At 38.1% G+C, this 21,797-nt stretch overlaps 1 protein-coding gene across 2 annotated transcripts in view; it reads right to left on the minus strand.

Moving 5' to 3' along the window:
* Nucleotides 1-21,797, minus strand: part of LOC107090624 (attractin-like protein 1) — a 400,529-nt gene that overhangs the window by 18,562 nt on the left and 360,170 nt on the right. For both annotated transcript variants that reach the window (XM_015384120.1, XM_015384119.1), the window contains one exon: nt 5,786-5,900. In XM_015384120.1, the coding sequence (XP_015239606.1) occupies nt 5,786-5,900 (115 nt within the window). The remainder of the gene's footprint in view (nt 1-5,785; nt 5,901-21,797) is intronic.

Below are 21,797 nucleotides of genomic sequence, written 5' to 3' on the forward strand. Positions count from 1 at the left end.
CTAAACTATTATTTAGTAAAGTTTGTATTTATTGCTACTTTTTCAGTGTTGTTTTATTTGAACTTCTACTGTGATTTTTTTTTAATAGGGGATGTTAACTTTCACGCAAAACTGTATAACCCTGTCATGACCTTATTTACAGGTTTGCATTTTTAATTATTTAAATAAGTCAACAAAAAGCTTTGACCAAAAGGTTGGTTTGATTTGACACTACAGTGTAGGTTTATTTTTTTCATATTTGTCTTCACTGTAAATCTTTTCTCTGCGTTCACAGATCGACATCCAGCTATTTTTCTGCCATATATACGACCAGACTTGTGGTTTTATGTCTGAGGCACTAACATATCACAGTATTTCATGTCTGCTCTGCTCATTTCCTCTCATCAAGGAACTGAGGTAATGGTCTCACATCTACTCAAGTTTCATAAAGTTCCCTTCAAGAAGCCAGCAGACATGCTCTGACAGTAGCATTACAACAGAGAAAGCTTCAGGAGGAAGAAAAACAAAGAGGGAGACTAAACATGTATGTGTGCTGGAAGATGAGCTGAGGGGGAGAGCAGTGCTGACGACGCATATCGCTTCAATCCTCGGTCAGTTCTGAGGAAGTGCTGCTGTCTTTTTAGTGGTTTCCACACCGGTTCGTTGCTCCGCTGTGGCAACAGGGGGATATCACATGGCACTCGCTTACAGGGCAACATGAGCTCAGACGGTGGGAAGTCAGGATGTGTCATGGAGGAGAACAATTGATCCAACAGAAAGTGTTAGAAGGGGGATCTGGCAGGTCTGAAAGCAGCTTGCTGAATTTAAGCTGCCACGTTTTTCTTCTCAATAATGCATCAGGCAGCTGTAAAGGCATCAGCTCGTGATGTAAAAACCTTTTTAACTATGTGCAAAATCATGTAGCATTTGGTTGATTAACAAGCGATTCAATGATTAGTCAGGAAACACAAAGCCGCTTTGAACAATGCCTCACAGCTTGCTGTTTTCACTGCTTCTGTTTAAATTGCTGGAGGCTTTTCCCCATGAAATCCAAAAGGCAGAGATGCTTTTACACACTTTGTTGTGCTGTTGTGAACAGTTCGGCTTTTACAAGTGTCACAAATTGTGAAAACTCTTTCTGTGAAGTTAAAAGAAGTAGATATGGCTCAGAGGCAGCTGACGGTTTACAAGAACAGTAAAAAAAAAATCAAAGCAAAACAAAGACATAACCACGATGAGAGCTGCTACGTGTTGTGACTAATCATAAAGAGTCTGGCAGACAGGAGCACTGCCTGCTAATAGCAGCTTATACTGCAGCCGGGGAAATGATAAGCACAGAATATGACAGAGGCAGAACTTTTTAGTTCCTCTGAAGGGACACCTACAGTATGCAGGGAGATCAGAAGGAGCCAACAAGCAAGAAATGCTACAAGGAACAACCCAGTTACACATATGATCTATAATCTGCTAAAACAAACAAACAAACTCTATTTTTAGGGAAATTCATTAATTTAGAGATTCAACATAACAAAATAAGGAGGAAACTAATGCGCACAGGCTACTCTACAGTCCATAATGAACTAGTTATCATTTGCTAACAGTTGAAAAATGCAGAAGCTTGTAAATCTTCATCACATCTTAACGATTCAGACCAGCGTATGCCTGATGTATGAAAAACCTGGCAAAAATGCTGGCACACGTTGGATAAGTTATGGGTATGTTTGTATAGGTTATGAGCATACTGAAAGACGCTGAAACACGCTGGAACATTTGGACATACAGCAAGTACGTCGACGTATGCCATACCAGGTCAGTTATGTGATGGTCGACATCCGTTCAGTGTCAGTTCCTCATCAGTCGTGGCGTCTAGCTGATCCTAAACCTCTGAGTAACTTAAGCATAACTTATCTAGAACTTCTCTCCAACGCATATCAACATATCTGACGTGTTCCAGACGAGCACTGAACGTGTTTCTAACCGCCAGCTACTAAATCTCAATCTAGATAAGTCATTTTTTCTTAAAATAAGTGCATTTGTTCTTGAATTGAGGAGGCAAAAGAGACATTTTGCCAATGGAACAAGACAATTTACACTTCAAATAAGAAAACACAATTGCATTGTCTTATTCCAAGTGCATTTTATCTAATTATCTTATTTTAAGAGTAAAATGACTCATTCCATTGGCAAACTATCTCATTTATCTACTCAAATTAAGGGTAAATACACTTAATTTAAGAAATTTTTACTTATTTCTAGATTGTTTTTGCAGTGTATAATGGCGTATTGGCAGCATTTTGGTATAAACCATTCAGCTGGGTTAATACAGTGATCAAATAAATCTTTTTCTGCAGACATTGTGCCTCCGGGCGCATCGCTGACCCCCTCAGGACATTGGCTTGTGCATCATTTCATGTGCATTAAGCTGCTCTGTGTTATGCTGCAGTTATGCTGTTGTTGGACAGAAGTTCTGGACTCGTTATGAATACTCTATGTATACGCCCAAAATAGAAAAGATACATAGAAAGGGTTAGGGTTAGGGTCAGCGTATGCCAGCGTTTTAGGACATTCTGGGATGTTAGGCATACACTGGATAAATCAGCAAGGTGTGACAGGGGCTTTAGATAGGGTCATGGCAGGGTTGATCTGAGTCTCACAGAAATATAAACAAAAATAAATGTAAGAATAAACTAAAAATCCCAATTAAAAAACTACTGAGTAAATTTGTTCAACGTTGGGCTAAGCAATAGTAAGAAAACTCAGCAGCATATTGTGATTACAACACTGCCTGCAATAAATAAACATGAAATTGGAAGTGGCTGGTCAGTTTAGATCTAAAAGCAACAACAAACATCAATATTTTCATCTCAGGAAGGTTTTATTAGAAAACTTGCCTCTGGCAGAAGCTTATTACAATTTTGATATAGTTCTTAATGATTTAACTGTCTCGTCTGACCTTTACGCTTTAAATCTATCTATTAAATGTCACCAAATATATTAAAAACAAAGCCTGAACAAACACCTCTTGAATAACTCCTATTGTATCTAGGTATGGGTTTGAATTATTTTAGAGAGTTCTGAGCTAAAGAAAAAATGCTTATATGGGGAAATGGTGTTGATAATTTGTCTCTGTTTAGAAGGCAGCAGCAAGAGCTGTAAGTAAAAAGTTAATGTAAAACTTTGGTTCTAAATAAAACAAAGAAAGGATAATATTTACCCTAAAGGTGAGAAGGTGGTGAGTGTTGCATGTGCGCTGTCAGTGTGGGGACCTCTCATACATGAAATATGCTCCTACCTTCACTTTAAACAGGCCAATATAAACTTAGGGCTGATATATTAACCATGTTTCTGGGGTTACTTTACACAAGCTGGCTGCAGGCATGGAGAGTCCAGATGGTAATGCATGCCTTTAATAGGTAATTTATTTAACTTTGTTGTCAGAAAACTGTATTGGGGAAAAGTTTACTACCATTATCAACACAGATTTTGTTCTTATTAAAGGTTATTTTGTCAGCAGACATGTTGAAATAGAATCATGACTTTTAAAAACTGGAAACAGCCTTGTGTGACGATCTGACCTGAAAGCTCACCTTAATTACTCCTGCCCTTCACCTGCTTAACTCTCTCCAGCTCTCAATTATCACTCACCTCATCCACCTGCTGGTCTCCCTTATATTGGGCTCAGTTCCGGCTATCAGGGTGAGGTCACTGTTTGAGGGTTTGTTCCCCATTTACTTCGCTTAGGCTACGTTCACACTGCAGGCCTGGATGCTCAATTACGATTTTTTTGAGAAATCCGATTTTTTTGCTTTGCTGTTCATATTTCCAAATATATGCGGCTTGTATGTGATCTCCTGTGTGAACTGCAGTCATACGACGCAAGTGTCCTGCATGCGCAGTGGAGGACGCAATGACGTCACAGGCCAGCATGCTCTGTGTTTACGGACGTAAACATGGATGGTAGTGCTGGAGTGCATCTAGCGGTCTTTTCCAACCATAAAAACTCAATCTTTTCAATATAGTTAAACATAAATGCTACTCTCTGTATCATCATCTGCCATGGTTGTTGTTTTTCTTGCTGCCTCTGCGTAGCAAGACGCAGGATAGTGACCTTTGTCGGGTATTAATGACGTTCAGGTCGGATTCATCCGACCTGGCCGTTCAGACACAGATCGCATTTAAAAAGATCTGATTCATATCGGATTCAGGACCTCATAGCCAAGTGGCCTGGGTCAGACAGTCATGAAGAGATCAGATCCAGGTCGCATATGGGCAGAAAAGTCGGGTTTGGGTCACTTCAGGCTGCAGTGTGAACGTAGCCTTAATGTCCTGTCTGTCAGTTTTTGTCATTTCCAAGGTTCATGTCCCTTTTTCCAGTGGATTATTTTTCAGCCCATGTCATCAGGCCAGTTTGATCCTTCACCAATGTTGAGGGCGTTTCAGCGTTTCCTGAGTGATTCTTTTCTCCTGATTCTGTTCCCTCTCACCCACTGGCCCTGTCATTTCCTGCCTGATCTGTTCGCCTGAACCACGGTTGGACTCCTCCTGGATTCTGCCTCCCAGGTGCGTTTCTGTCTGAGCTGGATGCTGGGCGCATGGGACTCTTAACCTGCCTTCACACTCTGATAGATTCCTGGAACCCGGATCAGTCCATTCCTGACTGGATTGGAACCCCTGACCGGACTGCGGACTCCTGGATTCCAGAACTACAAAAGTCCTGCTTGTTCGCTGGGGCTGCTGCATCGGGGACGCTCTGGATGGCTCAGGGCTGCTTCTCGTTGGCGGGGCATCGGCTGATCCTGCCTATCATTGAGAGGATGGACTGAACTGTTAAACTAGGTAAGTGACTCACTCTAATAATCATCTTCTGTTCAGATGATTGTGGTCACTTACCTGTGTTTCTCCCTAAACCAGAGCGTCAGTGATTGGGCAGTGCCCCGCCCCCCTCCTGCGGTCATCAGCAGCCCGCTTCAGTTCTGTCAATGTCTGTTTCAATAAACACTTTGAACTTTCCTACTGACTGACTCACCTTGAATACTGGCTCCATCTGTCCTGTTTTATGACAGTGGCTCCATTTTTACTAAAATATAACTGACTTTTCATTCTGCCATTTAAAGCCGGTTTATGGAGCACTGTGATTGGGAACGCCGTGAGTGAAATAGGGTTTATTAGGAAAGATGTTAATGACATATATTGATGTAAAAGTTACCCAATTGCATAATCAACATGATAAATGTTTGTGTTATTTATGTTTCAAAAACAAACAAAGTAAAGTAAAGTAGGTGATGTTGGGATTGCAAATCCTCAGCAGGGAATAAAATGACTCAGTTTGTCAATCGGTGTTGCAGAAATACAGAAGTAGCTCTTGGTACTGGAACATCCCAGATAACAATACAAAAGCTCACATTTTGACATTTGGGTTTTTTATTATGTTAAAGAATTCAGTTTCCAGTAAAAATAATTCCCATATTTCCTGTCGGTCTACAGTGGAGCTGAATGTGATCCTGAAGTCTCAGGATTTTAGGATTTTCATTGTGTAGAGGAAGAAAAAACGTGCCTATGTTTTGATGTGTAAATGGTGTTTATACTGTAGACTTAATCTCTGTGCTTGGTGATAAAACATTTGTTTGTTTTTTTAAGCATTTCTTGACACCAGCTCTATTTGCTTTGATTCTATAGGGACCTTATTTTGATGGGAAACGGTAGAGATCCCTTGGAGGAGCAGAAGACGAGGAATATTAAGGATTATTTTCTCCTACTCCAACAGCAGGACACACTGTGTGTCGGTGAATGCAGGTGAGCATCATACCAGACTGTCCAGGTGGAGGTATTCCAGAGGGGAGTCTTGGGAGATGCATTAGGACAGTGAGAACTCCTGCTCGGCTCCCCCAACACGGCTCCATGGCGACGGGCTTCGGCACCGCCTGCATACAACGCAGGGATGAAAACTCATCAGTTATGAAAATACTTTAAAAATGGTGTCTGAAAAGATTAATATGCATATTTTACGAATCAGGGCTACAATTAAACCAGATGTCCTCATTTCTCTACATGCTTCTCACAAGTTAAATATAAAAAAAATGGGCCATTTTCTTAAAAAAACAAAACTTTTCTTCTATCAAGAGCAGCTTTCCATAACATGAAAGGCTTTTTATATGCTTGATAAATAAAAGTAGTAAATCATTGTCTTTTATAATTCCCTCTCTTAAGAATTGATTGAATAAAAAAATCTATTTTCTTGTGTATTATTAAAGTAGACATAATTATAAGACATCAGAAAACACAAACCTATTAGATCATTGCATAAATCCCATAAATTCCCCAACCTTTTTTGACTTGTGTTTCCCTTTGGGCTTTTTGTCTCACCATCAGCCCCCCTCTCAGTCAAAAGAATGGATGATTGTCAAAAAGTGGAACTTAATAATAACTGAACAAAAACTATTTTTACTCAATCTTTTAACCTGAGTGTTTAATTCTTAGGCATTCTATTCTTTCCATCTCAAATTAAAAAATAATTAGTAAGGTACTGAACAAAATAAAAAATAAAATCCTATTATAAACCTGTATTTCTAAAACTGGAGCTCCTGAGTAACTCCCCTATAATCACATTTAAACTTGAGGAATTGGGAACAAAATACAGAACAAAAATTATAGTCCGACTGAGTTAATTAGATTAACTCTATTTTCCTGCAGACACCTGAGCTGCTTTGATGAGCTCCTATAGGTCAGTGTGAACGCAGGCTGTTCTCTACTTCCAGTCTGTTCCTCTGCTTAGTTTTGTTGAACTGAAACTTAAGAAAAACTTAATTTTTGGTTGAAAAAAAGCTTGTTTAATTTTACTATTGGGTCCTCACAAAGCAATCCCAGCCCTTTTTTATTTTACAAAGAAGTAAAATAAATTCATTTACCCCTTGTAGTGTACTCACGGACGACTAAGGCTATGAGTACCCCCGTTTTGGAATCACTGGCATAAATGACAAGGATAACTAGATTTTTAAAGATAGGGTGCTATGAAACACCCTCAGAGTATTTGTCACTGTTTAGCATCCACTTTGTTTCAACAAAATGGCTAAAGCTAAACCTAAATATAGCTCTGTTTTTTTAGAGTTCATCCTTGCTTCCCAAACACAGAAGAAATTGTATGTTTGGACCTGATTCTGGCTGACCAGACTGACAGCAAAGCTACGTAAATAAATGGATGTATGTTAATCAAGTGTTTATATTTACAAAGTGAACAGCAATAAGGTTTATTCTGTAACTTTTACAGCAATAAACAGTATTAAAAAATGGTTTTATTGGTCACTCTGGGTTACCAGGCTCAGTTATTCAATAACAGAGGAAGTGAAAAGAACACAAACATGTGAGGAAATCATACAAAGCATGTGGTTAGCAAACTGAACAAACTGGAGGTTTAAGTCGGCTAAAAAACCTCATATGTCAGGAGTTTCTAAGGAGTTTTTAAGGTACCCTGAAGGAATTATTCCAAATATAACATATAACCAGTTTCCAAACCCCACGACACAGTCAGACAAAAACTGGTTCATCCCAATGACAAGACACCAAAGCTAAAGGTGAGTGGCGTTTATGCATTCCAGTGCATTGAGCACTTGTCCAATATTGGAGAAACCAAACAACAACTAAACAAATGCTTGGAGCAGCACAGGAGAGCCAGCAGCTCTGGGCAAGATTTAACTGTAGACTTGCACCTCAGTTAAAAAAAAAAAAAGTATAACGCTGACTAACAGCTTCACTATTATTAAACTGGTAGATTATTTTTCTCTGTGACACAATACTTGATCATGCAAAACACAGATATACCTTCACAAAGCCTCAGAAGGGCAATATTTATGTACAAAACGTTAATCTGGATATTAAATGGTGTTATATATTCATATAATTATACTGGTGTGATAACTTAGTATACTATTATGAATTTATAGCCCTTTTGTCTTTTGTCTTGGTCTCTATAAAACATCTGGAAATCCAGAAGCTGATGGAACACATGACAGAAATTTTTGATATTTTATTTGGTTATTTATGTACTTTTTAAACCTCTGCAGTGGTATTTAGCTTTTAGATGTCCCTTCACAAAGTGTTTGAGTTTTTTTCTGTTCTATAACAAGATCGTGCTCTGTGCAATATAAAAATATTTCTAACCAATTTATACTCTTGGATACCAAAGGGGAATGTTGACACCTGCAGCTGTTTGTAAAAATGTTCTGGATATGTGCTGGGAAAGTTCTCAAGACCCATGTAGAGCTGGCAGAGCAGCTACAGAGTGAGCTGTATTTGAAATCAGGATCAAACAGTGAGGATTGGAGCTGTGTGGAGCGGATTCCTGCTGCCACCTCGCTCCAGGAACAGAGCTCCCTGCTGGCAGAACCCAGCTCCCAGCAGCCTGTAGAGCCCCCCCTGCTGAGCTGCTGATGTACTCACATCACTCTGTTTAGGTGCATCTACACACATTTAGATGGAAGTGACACAGCACACAAACAGAAATAGAAATCTCCCATAAAATATGTCTGAAATATAATCACTCCAATGTATGAATCTATACCATATCGTCTTCACAACACTACTAATTTAGCATTAGCATGAACCCAGCCTACCATTTCCATTAGCATGTTTTATTGTGGTTTCTGTCTTTCCATCGTGTGACTCCTCAGAGACTTTCCCCTTATTCCAAGGTCAAATGTCTTTGGATAATGTTTCCATTCATCACAACACGACATAAAGAGAGTCATTCGGATATTGATCTAGTTGGACCCTTCCGCCATATTGTACCACAAAGGTCACTGGTTGTTCCTTAACCAACGCTGTGAAGGAAGTTAGAGGAATGTGATCTATATGTTTCACATAAATATTTCTTTTTAAAGCTCAGTGACTTAATGATTTAGGCTTAATAGCAACGAGAGATTGACCAATAAAGATTATTCAGTCTGATTATGACACAGAGCATAATGACATCAGTCTAACATTGAGCTAATGGAACTGATATTACTTTATCTTCCTCCATTACAGATTAAAATGACACAAAACGAAATATGACAAAAGTCTTAATTTAAACAAAATAGAAAAATAAACATTAATAAATCAAACAAAATAACATTAATGATGGATAGCAAATGGAGGGATTGACTAATGGCGCTGTCACACCTTCACGATTTAGCCAGCGTCCCAGACACCCAACAGTATCCCAGAATACGCTAAACTTATATATATATATATATATATATATATATATATATATATATATATATATATATATATATATATATATATATATATATATACACATGTGCGCGACAGATTGTGCTTTTTAATGGTTAAATAAGTCTAAAAATCTAACTTAAAGCTTAAGTTTTAGATGTACACATTTCAACCTTTTTTTGAATCAATTATTCAGCAGACCATTAATCATTAAAAAAAAGTCATAACACAAACATGTAATTTCTTTCAAAGAATTACCATAGATAATACCCCAAATATGTTGGCAAAATGTTGATCAAGAGCATTAAGTATTAGAACACACCAGGTGTGCTTCTAATGCAGATAATATAACAACATTTTAGAGTATATATGGTTAGCATTCACTAGACAGACACTAAATAATTAGAGGACAACAATCTAGCTACTACCTGCGTAGTTATTCTGCCTTGGTACAAAGACAGAGAATGTTCACACAAACATCCCCTCCAGCGTTAATAGGTTTAAGTGCTGGAGCGTGCTGTTTAATTAGAGGGTGCTCTGTTTATTTAGCTGTTTTTTCTTTCCAAACTGTCAGAAAGTGATGAATTTCTCACAGAACACACAACTGACAGTGTAGCTGGATTTTCCTCCATTGGAGCCCTTTTACTGATTAAGATGACATGCAGAAAAAAACAAAGAGGACGACATGATGCAAAATAAACAACAGGTTTTGACTGCTTCACATTTCAGTTATTAACCCCCTTATAGTCGCTGCTGCGTTTACAATGTTTCCTGTGGGCACTGCTCCCATCTTCTTCGTGAGATAAAGGCTTTCGGCTGTTTTGAATGATGTTATCACTTTATTTGCATAGTTTGATCATGTAGTATGATCCAGGCTTTGAGTTAAGAGTAGAAAAAAGTGAAGAACTCTATGTAAAGAACTTTAAAGGAACCCTATAAAATAAAGTTTTTATGTAATATTTCCTTTGGTCTAATTGGTTATTTTTACTGAACTGATTCATGACGAGTTGGTTAAAGCAAAGCATTAAAATGCAAATGCACATTTACACTCTGTTATGATATTCTGCACAACGATACAAGAAAGACGCTGACAAGAATGGAAACAAGCAAACGTTTATTAGTTCAATGTCAGGGCCTGAAAAGAAAAGAATTGTCTGTAGACCTTTGAAACAGGATTTTCTTGTTGCACAAATCTGGAGGAGGATAAAGAAGATTGCTGCTGCTTCGAAGGTCCCGATTAGCACAGTGACCTTTGTACCTTTTTAGACATTGTAATAATTCAGTATTGTGAATAAAATAAAATAAGAAAATGGGATGTTGTGTTATTATATTAGACACTCTATGAAATAATAAAGATACAAATATCGTAATAGCGATGCCTTAATGATAAATTTGCTGCCCAATAGAACAGCACCTGTGTTAGTGATGACTCACTTACCTCAGGATACCAAATTCTTAAAGTGACTCAAACAGCAGGGAGAATTAAGTATTCTACATATATTCTTGAGCCAACATAAGGGTTTTGGAACTTTTTAGGTGCCTAGATATTATCCCAGACAAGCTCAATATTTGTATGACTTCTTTTTTGTTCAATTGGGAAATTTAAATAGAACAATAAGATAAAGTAGAAAAAATTCCCTAGGGAAATGTTGAAGGTGACTGCCACTTGGTGTGTATTTGTGTGTGCATACTATTTGGACTGGCACCAAAGGCTTAATGGGGTTAGTTGAGTTCACCTTATATTGGCATAAATCACCATACAAGGAACAAATTGCTTGTCAATGGTTGATGGCAACTGACATCACCATACTGAGAGGTGATCTGCGTCACCTCACCTACTGGGGATTGGCTTCAAAACACCTGTTCTTAAAGGAATAGCACACCCAAAACATGATTAGCCTTCATTTTCTACTCACCCCCATGNAAAAAAGTACTCCAGAGTGTTGTTCAGCATGGGGGTGAGTAGAAAATGAAGGCTAATCATGTTTTGGGTGTACTATTCCTTTAACTAGCATTGACACACCTAGTGTGCGACTGATGTTGCAACAGCTAGTGGCGATTGGCTTTGCCACATCTACTGATCACTGGTGTCGCCAGAGCTAGTCACGGCTGGGGTAATGATAAAGATCCCTACAGTGCAATAAATTACTGAGTATATTATATAGGCTCTGTAAAGGACTGGTGACCTGTCCAGGGCGGACCCCACCTCTCGCCCGTAGACAGCTGGAGATAGTCACCAGCACCCCTCGCTACCCCACTTGGGATTAAGCGTGTCAGAAAATGGATGGATGGGTTATGTAGGCTTTTATTTTGAAGGTCTAGTAGGGCTGTGTTTTTAACATAAAGTCAGACTCTGGAGAGAAATGGAATCCATTTACAATTGTTGAATCTCTCTTTTTCCTTTTGGGGCACTTTATTTAGAAAGATGCATTCAGGTGTGGTGTTGTGAAAAGGCCTTCTTAGTCTAATTTCAAGGAATTGGTTGAGTTGGAATCGTAATATGAACCTCATGGTGCAATGATTAGGTTTTCATGATGAAGAGACCTTTATTTTGTAGAGTCCCTGGTGTCTTATTTTTAAAGTCTTTATATTTTGAAATATGCAGTGGGGTGTGTTTTGAAAAGGCCGCCAGAGTCTAATATAAATAAAATGGTGGAGTTTGGGTCATAATGTTGAGCCATATGCTGCAAATATGTGCATAATTTAGAGGCTTTTATTTTGTAGAGTGCCTGGAGTCTTACTTTAAAAGTCTATCAGGGTTGTGTGTTAAAGAATGGGTCAGACCCAGCAATGATACTTAATGAATTTGCAATTGCTAAATCAGTCTTTTCCCCTGTTATTAGGTCAATAGATGCTTTATTACAGCGGGAATGGGAGGCTTTTATTTTGAAATTTGCTCTGAGGTGTGTTTTGAAAAGCTGCAAGAGTCTAATTTCTAAAAAAGTAGTTGAATTTTGTTCATAATGTAATAGATACAAACCTCTCAATGTCCACTTCATTCGTCTGAAATTCTCACCTATTTTGCATACCCACATGGAAAAACAAATAACTAAGGAACTGTAAACCCAAATTACATGTGAGATTCATTATTTGAAAGCTAACAGCTTCTAGTTTCTGAATATATACACGGAAAGTGGGTGAGTAAAACAACGAAGCTTCATCAAGCCCAAGCTGCATCAGTTCATGCAGAGGTTGCATCAGAGGTTAATGCATAAAACCACACAGCACTTATGAAAAACCGTGCTGTCTGAAGCGTCAGATCCAGTGACTTATGCTACCCTCACACCTAAAGCAGCAGAGGCAGCAGGAGCAGCTAGTTTACATGCAAAGTTAATGGTTGACGCGCATCGAGACGCAGCAAAAGGTCCTACAACAAGGATGTTTTAATCTATCTCTACAGTATATTTCTTTTCTATAAATACATTGATAGTGTGTGCCTTAATAATTGTTCTGTTTTGCTTTCCAGAAATGGTATGTTTCAGAGTCTGCAATCAGCAGTTAACAAATACACAATTAAATTGATAGTTATTAAGCTACTGGAGCAGCGTTGGATTAGGTGCCATGGTCTGGCTTGCTTGTTCCAAAGGAAAGTGGGTTCCACTGCCAAGCATCCCACTTTTTACACTTTTTATCCTTTAGACTGCTTTTCTCTTGCCTCGCCTGCGACCTACCTGTATGTGTGGTGCATGGCTGCCGTGGAATCATTGTTAAATGGATATAAATTTGCTACTCATCTTTTAGTAGGCTCATTATTTTTGGTTTGATTGTAGATGATGTCCCTTTTTTATCTCTAAGTAAACTCCCTGGTAGCTGAATTATTGATATTATTGTATATTGATATATTGTCTCTCTACCCTTCGCTGCTCTTGAATGCTGTACATCAGGGGGCCTCTACTGTTCGCATTACAATTACAAATGTGCACCTTTAAATGACCAAACTGTACAGCTATACCCCATTTAGTATAAACACTTATTTCTACACAAATGCTTACCATCTTCACAGCAACAGGTTAAAAAAGGAGCAAAGTCGCCTGCCTATTTGGATCAGTTTGGTCAATCACACAATTTTGGATAATGTCTGGAGACATTCTTCAAGTAAAGCAAAACTTCTCTGGCACCTGTAGGCCACCATCTACCATGAAAAACCATGAAAAAGCAGAAATGCATCAGTGCAATTTGATTTAAAAGCTTCTTTGTAAAATCTAACATGTCCTCATCTCACACAGATGTACCTGCTATATTTTCTTATATGCTATTGTTGCGATTCTTGTGAAAACATATATGAAAGGAAATCAACAGTAAAGCAGAGGAACAAATGATATGCCTTTGGTGTCTTTTCCAAGCTAATCAACTTAAGTGAGGAAAGTGAGATAAGGGTTGATAGGACAGCTGAGGGTGAAGTCCTGTAGTTGTTTAAGTCTATTGTAAAATCCTGCTGAGCTGTGTGTCGAACCGTGGGCCCGCTCAGCTGCTAACAGGGGGTAGAGGTTGTGACCTGAAAGAGACGGAGATCCTGGTTGTCCTGAACTACCTTGTTTAGATATTTAATATCAAGCTTTGCTGAAACACAGACAACAGTTTCTGCTGAGTGCGTGCAAATCAGAAATTGGTTAGTTGGCAGTACTGAGCAGCGCCGTTCCAGCAGATCATTCTATGAGGAATTACTGGACCTTTTCCAACATGGAGGCTGTTTGCAGGCATGTCTGTAGGGTTGCCAACTCTTTCAAAAATTAATAAGGGACTCATTTTGACAGGCATCTTCATCTACATACCATACGGAGTGTGTTTGGTCCTATTATTGCTACAACCAAAGAAAAGCTTTAAATAGAAAATTTAATTGAAAATTTTGAACAAAAAGGTTTAAACCGTAAATTTACTGTTTCCTTAGTTTCCTTTCACGAGTCAATGCTTTCATATTTTGTTTTTTTCAAAATTTCTCTTTTTATGAATGAGTTTTATGAAATGCTATGAAATACAGATCCCATTCTCGTCAATTGCTGTTTAAGATTCTCAGTCATCCGGTTTTTTCATGCCAAAAAAAAGAAAATAAAAATTTAACCTTGAACACAGCGCTTTCCAAAAATTATGAATTGAAAAAGCTTGTTGGATGGGAAGAGAAATGTCTTTAACCTTTGAAACAAAGTCCAGTGGATTGATTTCTAATTTTCTTTTTTTGGAATTCTCGTCAATTCAACACTAATACCTGTGCTTGCTCTTGACGTGCACATTGACCAATTCAAAAAAAAAAAAAAAAAAAAAAAAAAAAAAAAAAACTGTAGAACTTTTGAACGGAGAACATTTCAAAAATTTTCTTTTTTTTTATTAAAACTTTTTAGATTTTTTTTTTCAAATCTCAATTTTTGACAATTATGTTTTGGGGTTTTTTCTGCTTGCAGCTATTATGTAACAAAAAGCATTCTGCATATTTTTCAAAATATCTGATCTTGATGTTTGGATTTAACTCAGACCTTACTTATGTGTCGGGTTTTTAAAGGGCGTATGCCAACAAAGCCACAATGAGTCCACAACAGAGCAAAGACAGCATCTTGGTGTCTGGATTCATTTTTGAAGACCTTTTCCTGCTTTGAGTTATTCTAAGATGAATTTGTCATATTCACCACATCGTGCGTTTTTACTGGGTGTGACACCATTTTGTGCCCGAAGATGTGGTGATATTTAAACACAATGGTATTTCAAAATAAGGCGAAGTGTCCTGGAAGCCTTATCTCATTTATGTCAGAATGTAAACAACATCTTGTGAAGGGTAAGTTATTATTAGGAACCTTGGCAATGTAACTGTAACATTTAAGCTGTACATCCCAAACATATCTTTGTTTGAGTGAGAAAGGAAGCTGTTCCTGTAGTGCTGACAGAAAAGGCCCACAGGCTTCAGTTATGAGAGTAATGAAGAAGCCTTTTAATAATACTCAAAAAATAGATTTGTTTCAGCAGTTTAGGTAAAAAAGAGGAAAAGATCCAATACAATCAAATTCTGAGCCTTTGTGAGAATCCGGTGACTGACTATTGACTCATTAGTGCTAAATTAGGGCTCTATTACACAGCTTTTAATGGGTCTCAACAGTATTTGATCAACTTTATTTAATTTATTGTAGCTAAACTGGATAATTTTTCACCATTTGAGATGTAAGCAACCTTTATTCAATTGGTAATAGAAAATTTAGACATTTATAAGTGTTTGGCTGTTGAACCACCATACATAGAATTAGACAAAAAGAAAAGAAAACCCTTGTCAAACATAAACTGAAATATGAGACAATTTTACTCTACCACTTAAGATTAAATTTATAAATAATGTTTTTTTTTGGGTTGCTCAGCAGATCAGTGGGTAACTCTGCTGCCTTGCAGCAAGAAGGTTTTGAGTTGGATTCCTGGCCCAGGGTCTTTCTGCATGGAGTTTGCATGTTCTCCCTGAGCATGCGTGGGTTCTCTCCAGGTACTCCAGCTTCCTCCCAAAATTGGCTTCTCTAAATTCTCCTTAGGTGTGAGTGTGTGTGGATGGTTGTTTGTCCTGTTTGTCTCTGTGTTGCCCTGTGATGGACTGGAGACCCGTCCAGGATGGACCCCGCCTATCGCCCACTGACAGCTGGAGATAGGCACCAGCACCCCTAGCTTGGAATAAAGCATGCTGGAAAATGGAAGGTACTTTTTCTGTTGTTTTTTTTCACAAACCATCTCTAAAATCTGGCCTTTTCTACTTAACCCAGCCTGTATTTCTTCTTTCACTTCTAAATTATTTTAAAGTACACAATCTGTTTCTGTTTATACAGGTAAATAATCTCAATCAATGCTATTTCTTCTTCTTTTTTCATTCTTGAATAAATCCTAAACTTTTCATGCCCCTACCAAATTTAGACTTGTTCCGGTTATAAGTTTTTCTTATGTTGTAGAAAACTTCACAAACATCTCCAAAAATATAAGGGACACAGCAGGCAGCTGCTGGCCACATCTGGAACCACAGGTGAGGGTCTGAAACTAACGGAGGAATAAGACTCAACAAATACACGGATCCATTAAAAGAGTATATGACTTCCTTTTTTCACATTTCATTTCTTTGAAAAAGTATCTTACTAAAATAAAGTTTGCTCTACCCTTCTGATTTACATTATAAATTTTGCACATAGAGTTAATTAGCTAAAGCTATTTTATCTGATTCCAAAGTTCTTAGCAGAAACCTTAGATCTCGAACTGATAAAACTACATAATTTATGTTTTTTCTGAAGTTCATTTACTTTGTTTTTAAGAAGCAATAAGTAAGAATCTTACTGCAATGTTATGGGTGGATGATATGACCAGAACTTATATCATGATTTATTTCCTACTTTCTGTCGATACGAAAAATAAACAATACAAAAGCCCCAAAGACAGCTAGGAATACCCACCACAGACTCCTGTGTAAAATTAAAAATTATATATATTATTATTATATATAATATATAATAAAAACATATTTTGCCAAAACTCTTCCAATATAGCATTTTATAAATAATAAAAAATCCATCTAACTATTTTCATTTGAAGCTTAACAGATTAGATTTTATTTAACCAGCTGATTTTCTCTCCCTTCAAATATTAGCTTCTTACATCTTTCACAGTTTTTCTTTCATTGCCTCCTTAATTATTTCATTGTTAAAAAGAAAAACACAGCTAAACCTTAAAGTCTATGTTTACAAATGTGTTTATTAGGATGACAGCTAATAACAAGGGCTGCACTGAAAAAAATGGAAATCTAAAAAAATCAAATTTTCTTAAATATGTCATTTTTTCTTGAATTGAAAAGGTAAAGGAGGGACTTTGCTAATCTGAAAAAAACAATTGCATTTTCTTAGTTCAAGGGCATATTATCTAATTATCTTATTTTAGGAGTAAATTTACTCATTCCATTGGCAGGTCATCTTATTTATCTGCTCAAATTAAAGGGAAATGCAACTTCATTTAAGAAATGTTTACTTATTTCTAAATTGTTTTTGCGGTGTGAAAACACAAACTAAAGTTCAGCAGTCAATCCAGAAACATCTAACTTTTAATGAACCTGTTTTGAGTCTGTAGGCAGACAACAGCTTTTCCCAGCTTTAGTATTGACCTGTGTCACTTTGTTTTTTTAATAAAAACTCAGATTATTCTGCACTTTTCATCTTTAGTACAACAAAACAGATCTTTTTTTTTTTTTTTTCTTTCCCAACTGGTCACAGCAAACGTTAACAACGTGACAGCGTTTCCTAGCAGGCTCCCTGTCTGTGGTTCAAGTCATGGCTCATGTAGCCAATGTGTTGCAAACCCTGCAATCATGTGATGTAATATATACTGGAATAAATTTTAAAAAAGCAAGACAGAGAACTTTCCATTTGATTTAAAAAAGCTAATAATATAATCTAAACGTCTTAATAAAAAATACATTAAGGGGTGCACCTACAAATCCTAACTTAGGATTTAAGAAAATGCATAACTTTCAATTTTTAAAAAATGTGATAGTATCCACCATACAGATAAAGAAATTGGAGTAAAGCAAGAGAATATGAAGCTAAAATGAATCAGAAATAAACCTATTTGAAAAAGAATTATCTTGATATTAAGAGGAGGCAGGAAAATATGCCAGATATGAGGAACAAAATGATCACAATGGTGATTTCAGCAATAACTACCTGCAGCTCTGATAAAAAAAATCTACTCCATTCACAAAATTAGATGTCATTCTGTGACTAGAACACCCTGTCCAAAAAACAAAGACTGGAAGGTCACAATGTATGATTCAACGCTGACAAATTAATACGAAAGATGGATCAGAAGCGGTTAAATTGTAGTCTGAAAAGGATTAAAAACAAGTCCAATAAATCTTTAGTGTGGGAATAAGCTTTTAACAGCAACTATGTCGTTAATCGAAAAGAGCTTAGTTTTAAATTTAGGCTAAAGACATCTCAATGCTGCTGCTGATGCTGAAAAACAAGGAATCTCATAATAATAAGCACATCTTTCCTCCTCAATACGCAAATGTCTGTCTACCTCCCTGATCTGCTCCTTTCCCTCTCAATCCAACAGACCCCCTGTGGAGAACAGTGACAACATGCAGACACAGAGATGAGAAAATGGAAAAAAGAGGGTTTGGATGCAAAGAGGATTGGACACGACAATTTTCTGCCCCGCGGGGGTGGAAATGCATGAGTGGCCTAATCGGCTAAGGAGGGCACAACAGGGGGGACGCTTTTCACACCTCGGGGGTCTCGGAGCAAAGCTTTTTTTGCCAGGTGCAGACTGGTATGAGACTTGTTTGACGCGGAGGCCAGTCAGAGGCCGCAGCAGGCTGGTCAGTCCAGGAGGGAGCCTGCTGTGTGAGCGCCAAGCTGCTTAAAATTCCCCAAGAGAAGGTGAAAAGGGCAAAAGAGGGAGTTGTAACCTTTGACCTCAACTTTAATTTTAATTGCTCTAATTTTCTACAAGGGGGAGAGGAGTCCTTGTCCCTTTAGACTATGGACTGAAATTTTACATGTTGTTTATGGCAACCATAAGCAACGGATAGAACTTAAATCAAAGTACATGACCGAAAATAGAACTGATAGTTTTGTTGAACTGGTGATGAAAGATGGTGAGGTGTCAGGCTGTACCAGGTGGCAGCCTGTTGTCACAGCTCTGGTTGTGTTTCATGTTTTTTTTTAGCACATCCCCAATTGCGAGCCCTCTTTATGAAATTGGCGGAAATGGTCTCCTTCTGAGACCGTTTTTACTCTTTGTAAAAGAGAAATTTCTCAGATACAAGGCAGGGTTTACACATGTGACCAGCTGATTGTGCTTTATAAGCCACCACTACTGCCCGGAGACAGACTTATGATCCAGCAGGAGATCTTGATTTTAACAGGAGGAGAAAAGGAGGAGACATAAGACACTGGTCCCTGTCATTATAATGGGAAATATGAGGTCTCTGGGGAATAAGAAAAACAAGTTTGCAGCTCTGGTGAAGACCTAGATGAAATACTGTAGGATATAGGGATGCTGGTTATGTGAACGTTTAGGAGTGCATCTATATTCTGGATATTGAATGGCTTGCTGTGTGATTTTACCCATACTATTTACCCAGGGAGTTTAGATTGACCATTCTGTATGCCCTGTCTGCTGATGCAGAGGTGTGAGATGTGGAGTCACCAAGTCATCTCCATGCCATGTATTTGTTCTGTCCAGCCACTGAACCAGGTGAGACCAATCTGCACAGTGAATTAAATTATGCAGATTGGTAATTGGCCTGTACTTATATAGCGCTTTTTCAAGTCAAGAGACTTGACCAAAGTGCTTTAGACTACATTCAGTCATTAACCCATCCATCCACACACTGATGATGTAGCCAAAGCTTCCCTGGAGCTCACTGATGGAAGAGAGGCTGCCATACATGCCACGGAACCACAACACCATCAGTAGACAATGCGGGTGAAGTGTTTTGCCCAAGGACATAACGAAACTGAATGCTGGAGCCATAAACCCTTCGATTTCAGGGCAAACTCCTTCATCAAATACCACTGTTGCCCCACAGTGGACTCACTGTTACCATGGATGGGTGCAACAAACACTTTGCATGGACAGGACATGCCGACTCCACATTGCCCACCTCTGGGGGTCGCCTGTAACATCATTAGTGCAACTGCGGCCAAATAACAGACAGTGTGATCCCATGCATTTATGGTGATCACAGGAGATTCCAATCATGCCTCTCTGGACAAAATATTAAATAATTTTCATCAGAATATCAACAGCCTCACCAGAGACAATATAGAGTAAGCTACATCTCTTATGTGCTAATGCCAATGATGCATACAATACCTAAGCCCTCCAGGACTGATGTCCTCTATGATCCACATGTTGAGGACATTAGCAACATGACTGACTGCATCACAGTTACATCAGATTCTGTGAAGACACCACCATGCCAACTGTACGCTGCTATCCCAACAGCAAGCCCTGGATCACTAGTGACCTGAAAGCACTTCTGAACCAGAGAAAATATTTCTTTCAGCTCTAAAGAAGGAGAGGGGCAGAATCCAGTGGAGCAGGAACTTATAGAGACATTGAGGACTTGCAGGGATACCCATAGGAAGAAGCTAGTAGACAGTTGTGCTAGGGTGCACAACATGTGAACAGTTCCCCCCTCCTGCATCTACTACGTAAACACTACAGTATGAGCCTCTTTTCATCCCTCTGTTTCATTTGCCTCTCTTTTCACCATTTATTTTTGAATGGTGGGGTCTTTGTCTTCTTGCTGTTGGAATTGATTCCAAAGCAAGATTTAACCGATTCCTTCAAAGCAAACGGACAACTAAAAATCCACTTCCTTTCTACTTCAAAGCAAGAGTCTCAAATGTATTTATTATACCAATGCTGACTCCAATAGGAGTTCACAAGCAGACCTCTGCATAGCGTGACTCCTGCTGGGGAGGCAAATAGACAATTTGATTCAGGGGTTTAGGGCAACAGACACATCTAAAAGTTGAATGGCCCTGCCTTTCAGGTTTTGAGTTTGAAACCACTGCTATATAGTTAGAGGACTCACCAATAGGTTACACTTACAGTCATTCACCAATCAAACTACCTTGCTTAAAATAACCTTACATTGCTTCATGATACAGACTTTGGATTTTCAAAAAATGTCATTGGGTTTCCACAAGATTAATTGAGATCTTGTGAATATTATTTCACAAGATCTCAATTCATGCCTGCAAAAAATAGAAAAAGATTGGCACTTCTACAAATCGTTATGTTGAGGCCCTGGTGTCTCTGGGCAAGAGGCGGGTAACAACCTGGACAAGTTGTTGGTCATATGGGAGCTTTTATTCCCTTTAAATAACAATATCGTATTTGTTTGTCAGTGAACTAAGGAGCAGCATTAAATATTTTGCAAGGTGGCATTAATCCAGATTGGTAAACCGTGCTTAAACTGTACATCTAGCGCAACCTGGTACACAGTGTTCTGTCCTGGTAAATAAAAACATTGTAATTCCAATTTTTTAAGACAGGGTGTGCAAGAGGGTGTGTATCTTGCCAATGAATCATTGTCTTCTTCCTTTATAACCTCTGAATACAGGAAAAGTTGATTAGATAGGAGACCAAAAATGAAAGAATCCCACTTAAGATTCAAAGACAATTTCAGATCAGATAAAGTAAACTAAAGAAAGCAAAAAATAACAAAAAAAGCCTCCATATTGGTGACTTTGCACATACAAAAACCTTAGTGTGTAATGAGTTATAACAGGTGTAAAATCATCACAATCACCGTGGCAAAGATAGAGCTGTGCATGGTTTCTGTGCTCCCGGCATCTGTGGATGTGAACATAGATAAGAAAAAAAAGCCATTTCAAGAGATGAACCTGATAGCGAAGTTATGTTTTTCTTCCAGAGAAATGGAATTAGGCCGTACTCCTGACTCTTAGCTCCACATCCTACTTTCTGTGTATGACAAGCATACAACATCGCATCATATTGAAAAACACATGCAGTCTCATTTTACTTAAAGGAAAAATAATCTGATTTTTATGAAGACCCAAGAGGTAAATAAAAAAGAAAATAAATAATTAAACTAAAAGTTTTTCTTAGACTTAGACTTAGATTTAGACTTC

The sequence above is a fragment of the Cyprinodon variegatus genome, unplaced genomic scaffold, assembly GCF_000732505.1.
Source record: "Cyprinodon variegatus isolate N-32 unplaced genomic scaffold, C_variegatus-1.0 Scaffold304, whole genome shotgun sequence".
In the NCBI taxonomy this organism is placed as follows: Eukaryota; Metazoa; Chordata; class Actinopteri; order Cyprinodontiformes; family Cyprinodontidae; genus Cyprinodon; species Cyprinodon variegatus.